Below are 16,982 nucleotides of genomic sequence, written 5' to 3' on the forward strand. Positions count from 1 at the left end.
GTTTCAGGAGATGTGCTACAAGGCTTATTTAGCCATTCGACAACATGCCAATCTCTTCATCAATCTGTTCTCCATGATGCTCGGCTCTGGAATGCCAGAGCTACAATCTTTTGATGACATTGCATATATTCGAAAGACTCTAGCCTTAGATAAAACCGAGCAAGAGGCTTTGGAATACTTCACGAAGCAAATGAATGATGCACATCATGGTGGCTGGACGACAAAAATGGACTGGATCTTCCACACAATTAAGCAGCACGCATTGAACTGAAGCGTGACTGAGACCGGAAGCCCAGGGTTAGCTTCTCTGCTGCACAGCCAGTAACTGTCATCGGCGAAGCTGACAGCGTAGGAGCTGCACAGCTCGTGGAAGCGTAGAACTCCAGCAAGAACGGGAATCAGTTGAATGCTACATAACTTCAATACTGTAAACGCAAACAGGGTTTGATAGCACTAAACTAGTTCATTTCAAAATGAAGCTTTAGAATAACGCGCAATTTCATGTTATGCCTTAAGTCCAAAAAAAGGTAAACTTTGAAGATTGTTTGTATCTTTTTTTAAAAAACAAAACAAAAATCCCCAAAATATATACAAAATGATGGAGAAGGAAAAACAATGATGTTCTATTTGTCTTGCCAACGTTCTGTGTTTTAAAATGTGAACACAGCAAAGGCTGTTAATTGCATTGGGTCTAAGTAAACTGGAGTTTATGTTAAATTATACAAGATTGGAAAAGAATGAAAATTTATTATTTTCCCATTGCTGTTCAAACTTCATATTTGAAATGGGGTTTTTGACTCCTTGTTTAATGAAGAAACATGCGTGGGGTGGAAGGGACTCTCAAGATTTCACCGAGACTTTTTCTTTTTAATAAATCAAACCTTTTGATGGATTTGGGGTCTTACCTGCACAGTTTTGGAAGCAGTCACAAATGAGACCTGTTATAAGGTGGTGTTTTTTTGGTTTTCGTTGTTTTTGTTTTTGTTTTTCTGGACAGTATTTACAAGGTTGTGACTTATTTCCTAGGGAAATTCTGGGCTCCCAACAAGTAAACTAATCATCATAGAGAAAGAATGACAGGAGAATTTCTTGTTCCAGAATTGTACAGTATTCACTTTAAGTTGATCTTTTTCTCCTTTTACAGTTGAACTGAATACATTTTTTCATGCATGTTTTCCAGAAAATAGAAGTGAGTATTAATGTTATTAAAAAGATTATTTTTTTTATTAAAGGCTATTTATATTATAGAAACTATCATTAATATATATTCTTTATTTACATAATCTGTCCCATAGTCATGCATTGTTTTGCACCCCAAATTTTTTATTGTTGGAAACAGCATGGTTAGCTTTTCTCTTGTCTGTAGATGAGGCTCAGGCACAAGTCCCTTTATGCCAATATCAAGTTTAGAGCTCCTTCAGGAAAACCAGCTGAGCGGCACCCACGTTCCTTTTACTGCTGTCTGTTTCATTGTGAATCCCTCACCTTCCATCCATTCATAGCTGAGAATGGCACAATCATATGAAATCAGTTTATTCTATCATCCTGATTCCACACGCCTTTACTGTGGTGTGGTCTTGAACGACACTTTTTACTACGGGAGTATAGAAACCATAATCTTACCTTCTTAAGCTATGAGCCCACATCTCAATAGAAAACATAGGAATTAAACCATTTGAAGATCATGTCCCATTTCCAGTGGTCAGGTCTTGCTCCACCCTCATTCAGTCTCACTTGAGCACAGGACACATTCGTCAGCATTTTGAAACGCATTCGCGCTGTAGGAGCTCGTGCTAGTCATCTCTGTAGACACCGTACGCAGTATTTGAAATGAATGACTCATGTCCTAGGAAATAGCTTTAGCAAATGTTCAGGTGCCACACCAAAAAAAAAAAAAAAAAGTGCAATAATTTACTGCCGTTTCCTAGATTAGATGTATTATCAGAGAACTTCCTTATAGAGTGCACATCCTACACTCTAGTAAACAGCTTTGCTTTAAAATACTCATGTGTGAAGTGAACACCTATAGTAGATGTTTTCAGTAGTGAGCGGGACTCTATAAAAATACTCTTACTATCTGGCTGTCAGAGCCCTTAAAGGGTATAATTATTGAAGACTTAGTACTTCACTAAAGCATGTATATACTATTGCCAACGAGAAACAAATCTGATTAGGGGAACTTAGTTCTGTAAACTGTTTTGAATAGTTAAGCAGAATTTAAACTCTGTTTTAAGCAGAAAACTAGATAGATTCTTTTGCAGATACAGAAAACTTCATAACTTATTTAAGCTTCACATTTAAGACTTTGTGTTACTTAGATAAATGCAGTTGATATATACTATCATCCCAGTCTTTCTCTATCAGGGATTGATTGTAGGAAAACTCAGTGACATGGTACAAATTTGGTGGAAACTGAAGAATTGACAGACAACTGTTTTACCCGAGTGCCAAAAAAGCCATGAGCCTCCTTGCATAAAATTTATGTTGTTTTTGCATTTTCTTTTACATTAGACTAAATGGTTAGCCCAGCACTATAAGCCAGGATGGTCTCTAGCATTGGAATGTAGAAATCACATAGCTTATTTCATCACTTATGTTTACTGTCAAGAATTACTACAATCACATAAATTCTGTTTGGAGAAGTGTAGGCACATTCTGTAAAGAGCATAGATTACATGATCCAAGAAAGAAAGAAGAGCAGGTAACAGTCCAAAGATCAGATCTTCCATTGAAAGCTCCATGGGATGGTTCTCATACGACTGTCCTTGTCATTGAGTAGGGTGTAAATGACTTTTGACTACACAGCTTCATGAAGTCACTTGAAAATATTTCTTCAGTAGTGATTCTGGGAGGAAGGAAAGCACTTCTAAAGAAAAGCTATATTGTAGTGAGAAATACTCAACTGCTTTGAAAAATGATGCTTTAACTTTTTACCATATTCTCAGCTATACAAAAACATTTATTTTGAAGATTTTCAGACTGCTGTTTATTTGAAATCTGTTCATCTTATTGTGAAATTTGGTATTTTTAAAAAAAGATGTTTCTAATTGGATTTTTTTTAAATAAGAGTGGAATTTGGTTGCTCTTTTATGATAGAACCTAAGCTTTCTGTGGTTCTCAGTGTCCTGTGTAAAAACCTAGTGTCAGAGTCGTCACCTTCAAGGCTGTCCCTTCTCTTCTGCTTTATACACATGCCCTTTATCAAGTGGGAACCTGGTGAATATATAATGAATTGTAAAATATTTTAATGTGTAACTTTTTCAACTGTGAAACTATGACTCTTGGTTTTTTTATGAAAAGAGCTGCTGGTAAAGTGTTTTGTGTGAAGTGTAGTTCTTACTAATCAGGAAGATGAGTGCTTGATCAGACTGTGTATGGCCCTTGACTTGATTTTAAATGGCTTGGGGATTTTCATGGAGGGAAACACAGGCCATCTGTGTTCTTTGCCCATCAGAAACCAATTTAGCACTTTAAAAAAAGTTGTGAGCAGCCTATTTTAAAGTGAAAATCTCACAGCACATAAACTTGGATTTGTTTATTTAATTGATTATGAAAATCCATTTAATATTTTGATCAGTAATCCAAGCTTGCCAACTCTTTGAAAATGTTTAATTTTCAGCAGTATGTTCAGACAAGTATGTTAACTTTTTCTGAACATTGTAAATTTCGCTTGTTTCTATTCTACACAGACCACAGAACTGGGCTGGACCCACATACTTAAAGTCCACGATAGAGTTATTTTGAAGTCCACAACATCACTAGAAGATTCCATTTAAGTATGTGGCTTCATAGACTGTGGTGCTTGTACTATTGAAAGACATTTTCCATACTTGAGATGTTTGGGAAGGAGGGAGTGTAAAGGGAGGGGCTGAGCAGGGAGGAGTCCTGAATGACTTGAATTTTTCATCCCAGTCCTGCTCACATGGGCATGGCTATGAGAAGGCTGAAAGCTGTGCACGTTTACTGTACACAGTAGAGGAATTAATTCCTCCTCCAGGCTGGGATTCTGGAAGGTAGTCCAACCTGGGCAGCATCTCCATAACTCCCAGTACAGGAGAGCACAGCTAGGCGGGTTTGAAAGTACAAGCAAGAAACCATTGTAATTAGCACAATAACACATCTTACATGCTATGGCCTGGGAAGCCTATTTTCTCATAAAAATTACTTTCATTCTGGAAAAATTATGGGATTTAGCTAGCAGTAACTATGTTCCTGCTAAAATTGGATTGGTAATCGGCTTCTGAGGGTTAATGGGGCCAAAGACAGATGAGTCACCATTCACTACCTCAGGCTCTCATGTTACAGAAACCTTGTGCAGTACTGTATTTTAGATTTACAAGTCAGAGTTGGCGTGCCTTGTTTTTAATGGTACAGAAGATGTTAAGAAAAACTCAGGGTGGGGGCTAGCTCAGCAGTTAAAGGTGCTTGCTTGCAAAGCCTGCCAGCCTGGGTTTAATTCCTCAGCCACCTGCGTAAAGATGGAAGCCAAAAGCGGCACAACTGCCTCGCATTCATTCGCAACAGCAAGAGGTTCTGCCACATCCATACACACACACACACACACACACACACACACGTGCACAAACAAAACTTCTTTTTAAAAAGAACAATGTGGAACTAAATTTAATATTGCTCCAGATATTTAGAAAAGGCTGTAGTGCAGAAAAGGTACATGGTACCAAACTAGAATTTGGCATTTAAAACTCATTTTGTTCTTTTTTTCATTATTTGGTGCATTTAGTGTGTGTACTTTGCTAACCCTGACAAGAGGGATCTTTTATTAAAACTATAAGCAAACATCAAGGTTCTAAGATTGAGCAAAGTAGAATTGATTAGCAGTCTCCCAAGTTGGGGTGCTAGTCTTGAGATGAGTGTATTCATTCACTCAAGAGCTCCACTTGGCCACCGTGTGCACCCTCTTGCCATCAGCTCAGTGCCGGTCCTCTTGCTTGGCTGTTACGTATAGTACCATTCCAGCCATCCAAGTGACCAGGCAGTGGCTCCTGTGAACCATAAAGATGTTTTCTGGCTTAAGTTTTACACAACTACATAAAAGAAATAATTTATGGAGGAGATTAAAATGGGTCGTGTGTGTGTGTATAACTGATCCATTCTTCATGTTGGTGAGTACAAAAACATTTTAAATACATTTTATAAGCCAAGTAGACTATCTTTAACCTCATTTAATCTGTCACTACAAGAATTTTGTGACAGAACCATGTATTTTTACTTTTTTTTGGTAATCCTTCTAAGTTAGCAAGGAGGCAGAAAGCCTTCACTGTTTTCTATTAATAATATTAAGCTCCTGGGGTGTGGGATGTAGCTTAGTTGGTAAAGCACTTGCCTAGCATGCACAAGGCCCTGGGCTTGATCCCCAGCATGGCATAAACTTAGATATGGTATAGTAGGGCCCAAAACTCAAGGTCTTCCTCAGCTAAATAGCAAGTTCAAGACCAGCTTGGGATATTTGAGACCCTTTCTCAAAAAATAAAAATAAGACCAAGTGTGGCAGACACCTTTAATTTCAGTACTTGGGAGTCATAGGTAGGAGGATCACCAGGAGCTTGAGGGCACCCTGAGACTACATAGTAAATTGCAGGTCAGCTTGGGCTAGAGTGAGACCTTACCCCAAAATAAATAAATATAGCAAATAAATAAATGTAAAACTCCTTAATTCTAGCACAAATCTCCAAATATCATCATCACTGATTTCATAAGAAAAAGTCCCTTATTAGATTGAATGTAAATTCTTAAGAGTGGTTGGTTGGAGAACTTGAACTTTATATGATTTTTAGCAATTTTTTTGACTGTGGAACCCAAAAGCATTTCTTTTTTTTTAATTTGCGAGAGAGTGGAAGAGGCAGATAGAGACAGGATGGACACATCAGGGCCTCCAGCTGCTGCAAATGAACTTCAGGTGTATGTAGCACCTTGCGCATCTGGCTTATGTGGGTCCTAGGGAATCAAACCTGGGTCCTTCGACTTTGCAGGCAAGCGCCTTAACCACTAAGCCATCTCTCCAACCCACAAAGCTTTTTCGTTGTTCTTATCTATTGGTAGTGGTGTTTGTTGAGATGGCGTCTCACTCACCACACAGTCCTAGCTGGTCTCGAACTCAAGACCCTCCTGCCTCACCCTCCTCGGTGCTAAGATGACAGGCACACACCAACTCCTAGAGCCACTTAATGGTTTCAGTGGGGTTCAGTCTCTGGACTTAATTTGACTAAATAAAATCTGAAACAATATGTAGTTGTAGAACATAGCCCTTGATGTCTGGGGAGACAGCAGTATGGCAAGAACACCCCTGGCACCCCCAGTGTTGCCTCTTCAAACTTCAGTAAGGAGCTAGAGCACCCATTCTGGACACACCACCTGTAGCGAACTTCCTTCTCTCTACGTTGCTCCTTCAATGAATCAAAGACCTGTGGTGTAATGCACTGATGAGGAGAAAAGTATTTTTGACGTTCTCTTACTGATAGCCCCAAGAAATATTTGACACAGCAAGATAGCATGTGCTATTATGTTAAAATTACAGAACAACACAGCGTCTGGAACTTCAGACCTCTTCCCAGCCTCGCTGTTCCCGGCCACAACCCAGCCTGTACGGCCCTCACTGCATGTGCTCCCCAGAAACTGTCAATGTTTGCTTTACCCCAACGCTGCAGTCTGTAACATCACGCTGTTTATTAAAAACAATTGCCTTGATTTGTGTCCAGATGATCCTTAGTGTGCTATGTAAACAACTGAGTATTGCTAATGGTTAGAGCCTAGTTAGATGTGAGTTGTTTTCAATAGTAGCTACTCCATTGAGAATCTTGAACCTATTATGCCTTAAAAGCCAATTCTTCTGCCTTGATAATAAGTATCAGAGAAGTGTATTTGAAGCCTAAAGAGTTATGTAACTGGGATAGCCTCACAGTATTACTCAATAGTAGGGCTTGCCTAGCCACATGAGAGCCCCAGAGCCATAAAAAAAGAAAAAAAGAATTAGATGTGTGTGTACATATGTATAGAAAACAGGCTATTCTTTCAAGTCAGTCGAAGGCCAGTGAAGTCAGGCTGGAAACAAACGGATTTTGCTTTCAATTATTCATAACCATTGCAGAAGGTAAGGTCTGGACCTGCTTTGGCCAATAATGTTAGCACATGGGCCTTGAGACTTAGGGATTTCACAGTGAATTCTCTCACTGCCTGAATTTTCTTGATCTGCCCAATGGTGTGAATTTCAAGTTGATTTGTTCTCCAACTTAATGTCTCTGTTTGGGGATGAACCAGTTATCACTGAGTGGGAAAACTGCAGTGATTGAAACACACACTCCGGGCTTCAATTTTGAGTGTGTTCAGAGAAAAATTAGTTTTGCATTGTTGAGTTGGAAGTTCAGTCTATTAAGAAATGGATTCGCAGCTGGTCCTTAGTCAAGAAAACAACAGAATCTACCCGCAGAGTGGTTTAGAATGCATGCATATATGTATTTTATTATGGAGGTCTCAGCCATACAAAATAATATTTGCCACCTTAAGTTCTGACCCTTAGTTTAGATAACAGTTGGCCAAGGTACCAGAGGGTGAGGGGGTGCAGGGACCCTTCTCAGTGTTGCACCTGACCTCCCACCCCCCACAGCCACGGAACAGAATAAGGCTGGCCGCAGCAACTCAGCACAGCATGGGACACGAGGCTCTGGGATTCCTGTACCCTTTCTCGTTTATGTCTCTGGTTCTCATATTTTTTTTTTCAATTTGTTTAAATATTTTTTATTTGAGGGAGAAAGAGGCAGATAGAGAATGGGCACACCAGGGCTTTCAGCTACTGCAAACCAACTCCAGAAGGATGTGCCACTTTGTGCATCTGGCTTACGTGGGTCCTGGGGAATCAAACCTGGATCCTTAAGCTTTGCAGGCTAGTGCTTTAATTGCTAAGCCATCCCTCTAGCCCCACATATTCTTTCTTTCTTATGCCTAAAAGTCATAAAAAAAGAGAAGCCTTTTTGTATAGATGAGGAGAGCGAGCTCCAGACAGTTGAACTAATTTGCCAAAGGACATTTATCTAGAAAGTTGTGTGTGGGCATGAAGCCTGCTCTGAGCCACACTCATTTCTCCACCAGCCCCCCGTAGACAGGCTACTGTGTGGCAGGTACCTCAGTATTACTCTACTCACACAGGTTACTACTAACTTGTGACTTGAGGTTAACTGTTAACAAGGGGTAAGATGGCTGAGGCTTAACCTGTCACTTGATTACACCCACATATAAAAGTTTCTTCAAAAGTCTCATCTTATTGTCTACAAATAAAAGGATCATTGGGATGTGGGAAGGTGGCTCAGTTGTTAAAGGCATTTGACCTAGCAACCCACATAAGCCAGATGCAAAAAGTGGTCCAGGTATGTGGAGTTTGTTTGCAGTGGCAAGAGGCCCAGCTGTGTACACACACACACACACACACAAAATCTCTCTCTCATATATGTATATTTTAAAGAATGGGGCTGGAGAGGTGGCTTAGCAGTTAAGGTGTTTGCCTGTGAGGCCTAAGGACCCAGGTTCAATTCCCCAGTACCCACGTTAGCCAAATGCACAAGGGGACACATGCATATGGAGTTCGTTTGCGGTGGCTGGAGGCCCTGGCACACCCGTTCTATTTGTCTCTCTCTCTCAAAATAAATATTAAGCACTTGCCTGTGAAGCCTGAGGACCTCGGTTCGAGGCTTGATTCCCCAGGACCCACGTTAGCCAGATGGACAAGGTGGCGCATGCATCTGTAGTTCGTTTGCAGTGGCTGGAGGCCCTGGTGTGCCCATTTTCTATCTATCTGCCTTTTTCTCTGTCTGTCGCTCTCAAATGAATAAATAAAAAATTTTTAAAAAGATTTAAAGGTATAATCCTGGAGATACCTCAAGGCACACTAGAAAATCAAAGCAAAATTTCCAGCTCATATACTCAGCTTGGTTAATTGGAAAGTACTTGGTGGAAGCTTTCTGACACTATTATTTAGTAACCTGTGATTGATTCTTAATTATAGAGCAGTTATGGACCATCCATGCATGGTGTGACTGTCCGAAGTAAATGTTGAAATCCAGCACAACTTCTCCTTACTTCCTGTTGCTAGTCCTTTCTCCTGTTCCCATCATAATGTGCAGTGTGAGAAGAGCTTAGGAAAAGTCCAGGGAGCTAGAAGAATGTACTGCTGAAGGAAAAATTGCCCAACACATGACAGGCGAAGTGCAGGTAACCATAAATGCTGCCGATGGCAAGGAAGGAATGAACCACAGTAAAGGCAGCAGGCCTGTGTTTTTACCTACTTGTGGTGAATGAACTGTTGGCTGAGTTTTTCTTTTCTTTTCCTATGAGATGTGTTGTCATGTGAACTAGTGTACATGGGCTGATGGCCAGGTGCTCAGTAGATACCATGACCGCTGGGCTCCATCCTGACAAGTTCAGTGAGAAAAGTGGAGAATAACTACCTTGAACTCACTTTGCCCTGCCGGGGGGAGAGGGGGACTTCTTCCTTGGCTCATGTGGAAAGAGATTTGGAAAAGAAAAAAAATGTTGAAATTTTATATACTTTCAGACTGAGAAAACTTAATGAGGCTCACAGAGGTTTGTCTCCCACATGAACATATATGGTCCTTCACTTTACTCTTTATGTGACTTACTTGCAAGCAGGCAAAATTAAGCTTAGGACTCAAGGCCTTGTGCATGCTCAGGCAAGAATGCTATCTGTGATCTGCCTCCCCAGCTCCGGGTTTATTAATACAAGATCTCCATGTGGCCCAGGCTGGCTTTGAGCTCTCCAACCTGCCTCCACCTCCGAGGGCAGCACCACGACCAGCCATAGCTGAGTCCTCAGCTGCCGCCAATGTTGTGTGGGAAGGCCAGAACTCTAACTGGTCCACCATATTTTGCTCCCTCTGCTCTTGCCCTGGCTCCTGGCCTCACCGTATGACGTGGGTCGGTGCCATCTGCCGGAGGCTACCCGACCACCCCCCTCAGCTCTGACTGCTGCTTTACGCCTTTCGCACAGAGCGGACAGGTGCTGTGTCGCCCGCACCAGGCCCACAATCAGCGCCCCTCCCAGCAGAGTCAGTGAGGGCCACAGTAAACAGTGGAAGATCACCATCGGATCAGGCTGCTTTATGAGAACGACATCTTCCAGTTGGCTGGCTGGGCTGTAGAAGCATGCAAAAGGAGTTCCATTTCTACGATCGAAGAATTCCTTGATGTCCAGAGCACTGTCGAGCAAGTCGCTCCCCTCTTGGTGGCACTTGGGTGTGTAAAAGCACTAGGAATGCAGAGGAGGAGGAAAGACAAGGCACCGTCACCGACTGCACGTACCTAATGGGTTTTTCATCTGGGACAGCTTCGGTCTGAAGTCAAAGAGGAAGTTTCAGTGTGACAAGGTAAGTAGCTAACGTGGGGACACAAAAGGAAACAAGTAGTTTCTAAGTACTAAGCAGAAAGCTCCAGGTCTGTTATCATATCCACTAGCTCTTGGGGTCCTGCATTAAGGGGCCAAAAAAAAATGTTTGAGGCCTTAGAAATGACTGCATCAAAAAGAGAAAAACAGACCCCATCGGATTAAAGTAAGTGCTTAAGGGCTCAGTGGATAAGTGCCTGAGCAGGATGTTCAAAGCCCTAGATTCCATCCCTGACATAAACCAGGCGTGGTGGTGCACACCTGTAATCCCTGTTCTTGAGAAATGGAGGCAGGAGGATCACGAGTCTATGATTAGCCTCAGCTACACAGCAAGCTCAGAGCCATCCTGGCCTCCTGAGACCCCATCTCTAAAAGAAAGTTCACTAGGAGAAAACAGAATTCTCCCCATAGATGCTCGGGGTTCAGGACAGTCCACTGCCAGTGGAGTGTAGGGAAAGCACTCATCATGAATGTCACATTACCTGGGGGTTAATGTGGACAGCCTCTTCGTCGTAGTGGAGGAGTGCTTCCTGGCCCAAGTGGGTGAGGTTCACGAACACCTGCACACATGGGTACTTGCCCAGGCCGTGGCAGCCAGCCCCACAGATGAAGGTGCAGTCCAGCCAGACGTCCACCACGTGTGCGTGGATGGCAGTGCAGTTCGTCTCTTCTCTCTGCACGCTTCAAGAAGGAAAGGGAAGTGTCTGTCCTGAGGGCACCAGGGTATCACCTAGGAGTTGAGGAGGTGGTTTCGTACGCAAACCACATGCTGCACATGCCCAAGGATCTGAATTCAGGTCCCCGGAGCCTACATAAAAGCCAGCCGTGGTAGTACTCACGTCTGCAATCACAGCACTTCTATGGGGAGATGAGAGACACAAGACAGGAGAAACCCAGGAGTTTGGGCCAGCTGGTCCAGAGTACACAGCAGTAAACACAAGACCTTTCCTCAAGCCAAGCAGAAGCTAAGGATTGACGCCCAAGGCTGTTCTCTGACCTCCACATGCCCATGAGGCAGGTGCACTCATCCACACAAAAATCCATTTCAAGGCAATAGTTGAGGGTCACCTCAGAGGTCATATCCTGACCAGGAACTGTGCCAGGCATGGAGCTGAAATGCCCAGTTAGTTTCACTCTGATTCTACTGTGTGTGTGTGTGTGTGTGTCAGTGTGTTTCTGTGTGTGTGTGTGTGTCCCTTTTCCTCAGCCCTGAGGGCCCTGTAGATAGTAATTTTTAGACAATTTGTCAGTAAGAAGACTATTCAAGCAGATTCCAGGGCTTCCCTTCCACAGATTCTGAGTGGAGGCCCAGGAACCTGTAGACTTGCTAGCACTTCAGCTGCACGTGATTTGGAGAAATAAACACCGTTAACCTGTCACGCTAAAAATTCTCGCCTATCATCTCAAGGCAAACCCACTGACGTGTCCTGACAGAGTGTGCTTCAGAAGGCGCTCTGGACACGATGCAATCCCACGTGCCCCCGGCCTCCAGGGTGGCGAGTGACGTGGTGGCAGGCTCTGGTGGGTACCTGCTGGGTTTTGCTGTCACTGAGTTCCGCGGAGTCCGCGCCACCTCCCAGAAGAGGGCAGCAAGGTGCTCCTCCCATGCTAGAGGCGCCAGCCAAGGTGGGCCCGGTGACACTGTCCTTGGAAAACATTCCTTGAGAACTTGTCCCTTGTGCTTCACACGGTGTAACGGGTGCCGTGGTGGAAGCAGGATAGAGTCCCAGTGAAGAGGACAGATGTGTGAAGTCATCAGACCGGTTAGTGATGAAGTCGGTGAGAGAGAGAGCCTGCTGAGAGGATCTCCTGTGTGGGTGCACGTGCGCCCATGGGCCCCTCACTAGGGCTGAGGCGGGTCCTGATATTTCCACTTACCTTAAAGAAGTTAGATTTTGAGGCAGGTGAGAAAGCTCTGTTGGTTAAGTACTTGACTTGTAAGCATGTGAGCCTCGGTTGGATCCCGAGAACTCACATAAACAACGCTGAGCGTGGTGGTGCGCTCTTGTAATGCCAGCACTGGGGAAGTGGAGGCAGAAGGATCCCTGAGGATGTGGCCTGCGCTGGCTGGCCCCAAAGGCAGCAGACACAAGACCAGAGCCAGGACAGCCTTTGGAAGCTAGCAAGGGACGCTTTCCTGGATCTACAGAAGAACACACCCCACTGACAGCCAGAGGCAAGGCCTGGATCAGATGTCTCACCTCTGCAAATGCGGCATGAGAAATCTGGTGTTTTAAGTTGCACTGAGTTCATGGTGATCTGACAAATAGCAATAGAAAACTAATATATATACGGCTGGAGAGATGGCTTAGTGGTTAAGGCATTTGCCTGCACAGCCTAAAGACCCAGGTTCAATTCTCCAGTACCCTGGTGCACCCATTCTCTCTGTCTCTCCCTCCCTTCCTCTCTCTCTCTCCCTCTCTCTGCCTCTTTTTCTCAAATAAATAAAAACTTTAAAAGTAAAGTAACATATATTTTCAAATTAAATGTATATAGCTTAAAGATGTCAAAATTATAGCAAACCTGGAGAGGAAGAAAAATCCAATTGCTGGAGGAAAAATGTTAGGCAAATGAAAAATTACAAAGAGGGAAGAAAATGCTGCATCATAGGTTTACTTCTGGCCTGATTCTTCACTGTCCCTTATCTACTTATTTAGCCCACACACCTTGACGATTATAATATTCTTGGATCACCTGCATATCTGCTGGAACACTTGGATTACCGTAGTGACCTCATTGCTGGCACAAAGCACCCAACCAAAGCCAGCTGATGGAAGGAATGTTGTTTATTTCGGCTTAACAGTCTCAAGAGGAAGCTCTGTGACGTCAGGGGAAAGATGGTGGAGCAGAGGCTGGACATCCATCACCTCCGTGCCACTGCAGGCGGCAAACGGTGGCAAGAGCGTGGGCCAAATTCTAGCAAGGAGAAGCAGGCTGTAACACCCACAGGCCCTGGGAACCAAGCACTGAAAGCACAAGTTTGTGGGGGCCACCTAGTTCAAACCACCACACAGGTCAAATACTGAGTGTGATTTGACTAAGCTCTCAGAAAGCTTCAGTTGAAGGACAGTGTCACATTCTGTACCAGACACAAGGGCCATAGGCTTTGTGGAACCAAAGATGTATTAGGGTTGGAAAAGAATCCTATTATTTCAAGTAGCAATGTGTGTCCCATGCTTTTAACTGGGCCCCACCTCATTTGATTGAAAAATGAGGGCTGTGGGCTGGAGAGATGGCTTAGCGTGTGAAGCCTAAGCACCCCGGTTTGAGGCTCGATTCCCCAGGACCCATGTTAGCCAGATGCACAAGGGGGCACACGCATCTGGAGTTTGTTTGCAGTGGCTGGAGGCCCTGGTGCACTCATTCTCTCTCTCACTCTGTCTCTGTCTCTCTGTGTCTGTCACTCTCAAATAAATAAAAATAAAACAAAAAAATTAGAAAAGAAAAATGAGGGTTGAAGAGAAGTGGCACATGTGAGTTATTCGTGTCTTCTTTTTTTTAATATTTTTTTATTTATTTATTTATTTGAGAGTGACAGACACAGAGAGAAAGACAGATAGAGGGAGAGAGAGAGAATGGGCGCGCCAGGGCTTCCAGCCTCTGCAAACGAACTCCAGACGCGTGCGCCCCCTTGTGCATCTGGCTAATGTGGGACCTGGGGAACCGAGCCTTGAACCGGGGTCCTTAGGCTTCACAGACAAGCACTTAACCGCTAAGCCATCTCTCCAGCCCTCATGTCTTCTTAACTGTAATATTGTATGTGGGTGTGTGTACATATTTTTTGTTTTGTTTTAAATTTTTATGTATTTATTTCCATATGTGTGTGTCAGTGTGCCAGGGTCTGTTACTGCTACTGCTGTAAATCAATGTCTGTCTGGTTTTGCATAGATCGCTGAAAACTAAACCCAGGCTTTGTAAGCAAGCACCTTTAACAATTGAGCCATCTCCCCAGTCCCTTGCATGTTTGTATGTGTGTGGGTACACAAGTGTATATGAGTGTGTGTGCACGTAGAGACCAGATGCTGATAGTGAGCAACTGCTCTTTGCCTTTTTTTTTAATTCTAGTTTTTAATTGATTTTTTTTTTTTTTTTGAGGTAGGGTTTCACTCTACCCAGGCTGACCTAGAATTCACTATGTAGTCTCAGGGTGGCCTTGAACTCACAGCGATCTTCCTACCTCTGCCTCCCAAGTGCTGGGATTAAAGGTGTGCACCACCACGCCTGGCTTAATTTACTTATTTGTTAGAGAGAGTGAAAGAGGCAGATGGAGAGAGCAAGAATAGGCACACCAAGGCTCCCACCCACTGCAAATGAACTCCAGATGCATGCACCACCTTGTGCATCTGGCGTACATGGGTACTGATGAATTGAATCTTGGTCCTTAGGCCTCACAGACAAATGCCTTAACTGTTAAGCCATTTCTCCAGCCCCTCTTTGCTTTATTTTTAAAAATATTTATTTATTTATTTCTGTGTATGTATGTGTATAGGTGCTAACATGTCATGGCGTGCATGTGGAGATCAGAGGACAATCTTGACGTGCCTGCTGTCCTTCCACTTTCTTTGAGAAAGGGATTCTTGCCACTGCAAACAAATGCCAATCTAGCTGGCCCACAAGATTTGGATTCTGGGCTAGAGGAATGGCTTACCAGTTAAGTCATTCGCCTGCAAAGCCAAAGGACGCAGGTTCGATTTCCCAGGACCCACATAAGTCAGATGCACAAGGGGGTGCACACATCTGGAGTATGTTTGCAGTGGCTGGAGGCCCTAGCGTGCCCATTCATTCTCTCTCTCTCTCTCTCTCTCTGTCTCTCTCTCCCTCTTTCTCTGTCAAGTAAATAAATATATTAAAATAATTTTAAAAATAGATTTGGGTTCTCCTGGCTCCACCTCCTGTTGTTATAGGTGCACTGAGATCTCAGGTGCATGTGTCCTTTTGCATACAGCTTAAGGAGGGTGCTGGAGACATCGGACTCTGGACAGCCACTTTGTAATCAAGCACCTTTTGTTGCTGAGCTATCTCACCACTCCTCCCCCTGTGTTTTTGAGCCTGGAACTCACTGATTCTACTAGAATGGGTGGCCAGCAAGTCCCAGGGTCTTCGTGGCTCTGCCTCCCCAGCCCTGGAATTACAGGTGTGAGCTTCCACATCTCCCTTCTGAGGGCGCTGAGGTCCACACTGAGGCCCTCATGCTTGTGCAGCAGGTCTTTACCCACTGAGCCATTGCCCAGCCAACCGTCGTCTGTCGTGGAGGAAAGTCTCTTACAAGAATGCACAAGCATGAGGCAAGACAGGTGAGCACTCAACACTCTTGCACATCCTCCTGATGACTCGAACCAGTTTCCAGAAATTCAGAAAATTAAACAAATATGAGCCACAATTTGATGCCAGCTCACAACAGATCTCCTCAACCATCTCTCAATACAACACGTGTTTTAAAATTTTTGTTATATATATACATATATATATATAAAATCACAGGTTATTATTCCCTCACCCAACTCCTATTATCCTGGGGGTCCTCCTCAATGGGGTTATGGTAATCACTGTGGGGTCATGAAGTCCTCAAACTTTTTTAAAGAAAAAAATCTTATCTAGAGCTCAGCAGTTTAAGGCATTTGCTTGCAAAGCCTGGTGATCTGGGGTCAAGTCCCAGTATTCATGTAAAGTCAGATGCACAGAGTGGTGCATGTGTTGTGTTGATTTGCAGTGGCAAGAGGACCTGGTGTTATGCCCATTCTCTCCCTCCCCCTCCCCCACTCTCTTTCGTTCTCTCTTCCTCTCTCATTATAAACAAACAAAAATCCTTTTTTAAAAAAAAATCTAGGGCTGGAGAGATGGCTTAGCGGTTAAGCGCTTGCCTATGAAGCCTAAGGATCCCAGTTCGAGGCTTGACTCCCCAGGACCCACGTTAGCCAGATACATAAGGGGATGCATGCGTCTGGAGTTCATTTGCAGTAGTTGGAGGCTCTGGCGCGCCCATTCTCTCTCCCTCTCTCTATCTGCCTCTTTCTCGCTCTGTCTCTCTCAAATAAATAAAAATAACAAAAAAAAAAATCTAGTCAGAGATGAGTGATAGAAACCCTTAAAAAAATCTGATCAGGACTGGAGTAATGGCTCAGCTGTTAAGGCACTTGCCGGCAAAGCCTAATGACTCCAATTTGGTTTCCCAGTATCCACATAAAGCCAGATGCACAAGGTGGCACATGTATCTGGAGTTTGTTTTCAGTGGCTAGAGGCCACTGGTGCACCCATTCATCCTCTCACTATCTGCCACTTTTGCTCTCTCTCTCTCTCTCAAGTAAATAAAAATAAATATTTTTTAAAATCTGATCAGGGATGTAGAGATGGCTTAGTAGTTAAAGGAGCTTTCCAGCAAAGCTTGATGACCTGAGTTCAATTCCCCAGTACCTATGTAAGCCAGTTGCATAAGTGGTGCATGCTTCTGGAGTTTGTTTGCTGTGGCAAGAGGTCCTGGAGTGCCCTTACTCTTTTTCTGTCTCTGGCCCTCACTCTCTCTTTGTCTGATTGCAAATAACAAATTTTTTAAAAATCTGTTCTGCCTGCATGTGCC

At 43.6% G+C, this 16,982-nt stretch overlaps 2 protein-coding genes across 3 annotated transcripts in view; one reads left to right on the plus strand and one right to left on the minus strand.

The window, feature by feature from the left end:
* The window catches only part of Pik3ca (phosphatidylinositol-4,5-bisphosphate 3-kinase catalytic subunit alpha), a 97,466-nt gene extending 90,761 nt beyond the window's left edge, over positions 1-6,705 (plus strand). For both annotated transcript variants that reach the window (XM_045161199.1, XM_045161200.1), the window contains exon 21: positions 1-6,705. In XM_045161199.1, coding sequence (XP_045017134.1) covers positions 1-271 — 271 coding nt within the window. In that variant the 3' untranslated portion in view covers positions 272-6,705.
* Kcnmb3 (potassium calcium-activated channel subfamily M regulatory beta subunit 3) overlaps positions 6,611-16,982 on the minus strand; it is a 22,641-nt gene continuing 12,269 nt past the window's right edge. Inside the window, exons 3-4 of the mRNA XM_045161201.1 lie at positions 10,891-11,089; positions 6,611-6,679 (exon numbers count right to left, since the gene is read on the minus strand). Coding sequence (XP_045017136.1) covers positions 6,611-6,679; positions 10,891-11,089 — 268 coding nt within the window. The remainder of the gene's footprint in view (positions 6,680-10,890; positions 11,090-16,982) is intronic.

The sequence above is a fragment of the Jaculus jaculus genome, chromosome 11, assembly GCF_020740685.1.
Source record: "Jaculus jaculus isolate mJacJac1 chromosome 11, mJacJac1.mat.Y.cur, whole genome shotgun sequence".
Lineage (NCBI taxonomy): Eukaryota > Metazoa > Chordata > Mammalia > Rodentia > Dipodidae > Jaculus > Jaculus jaculus.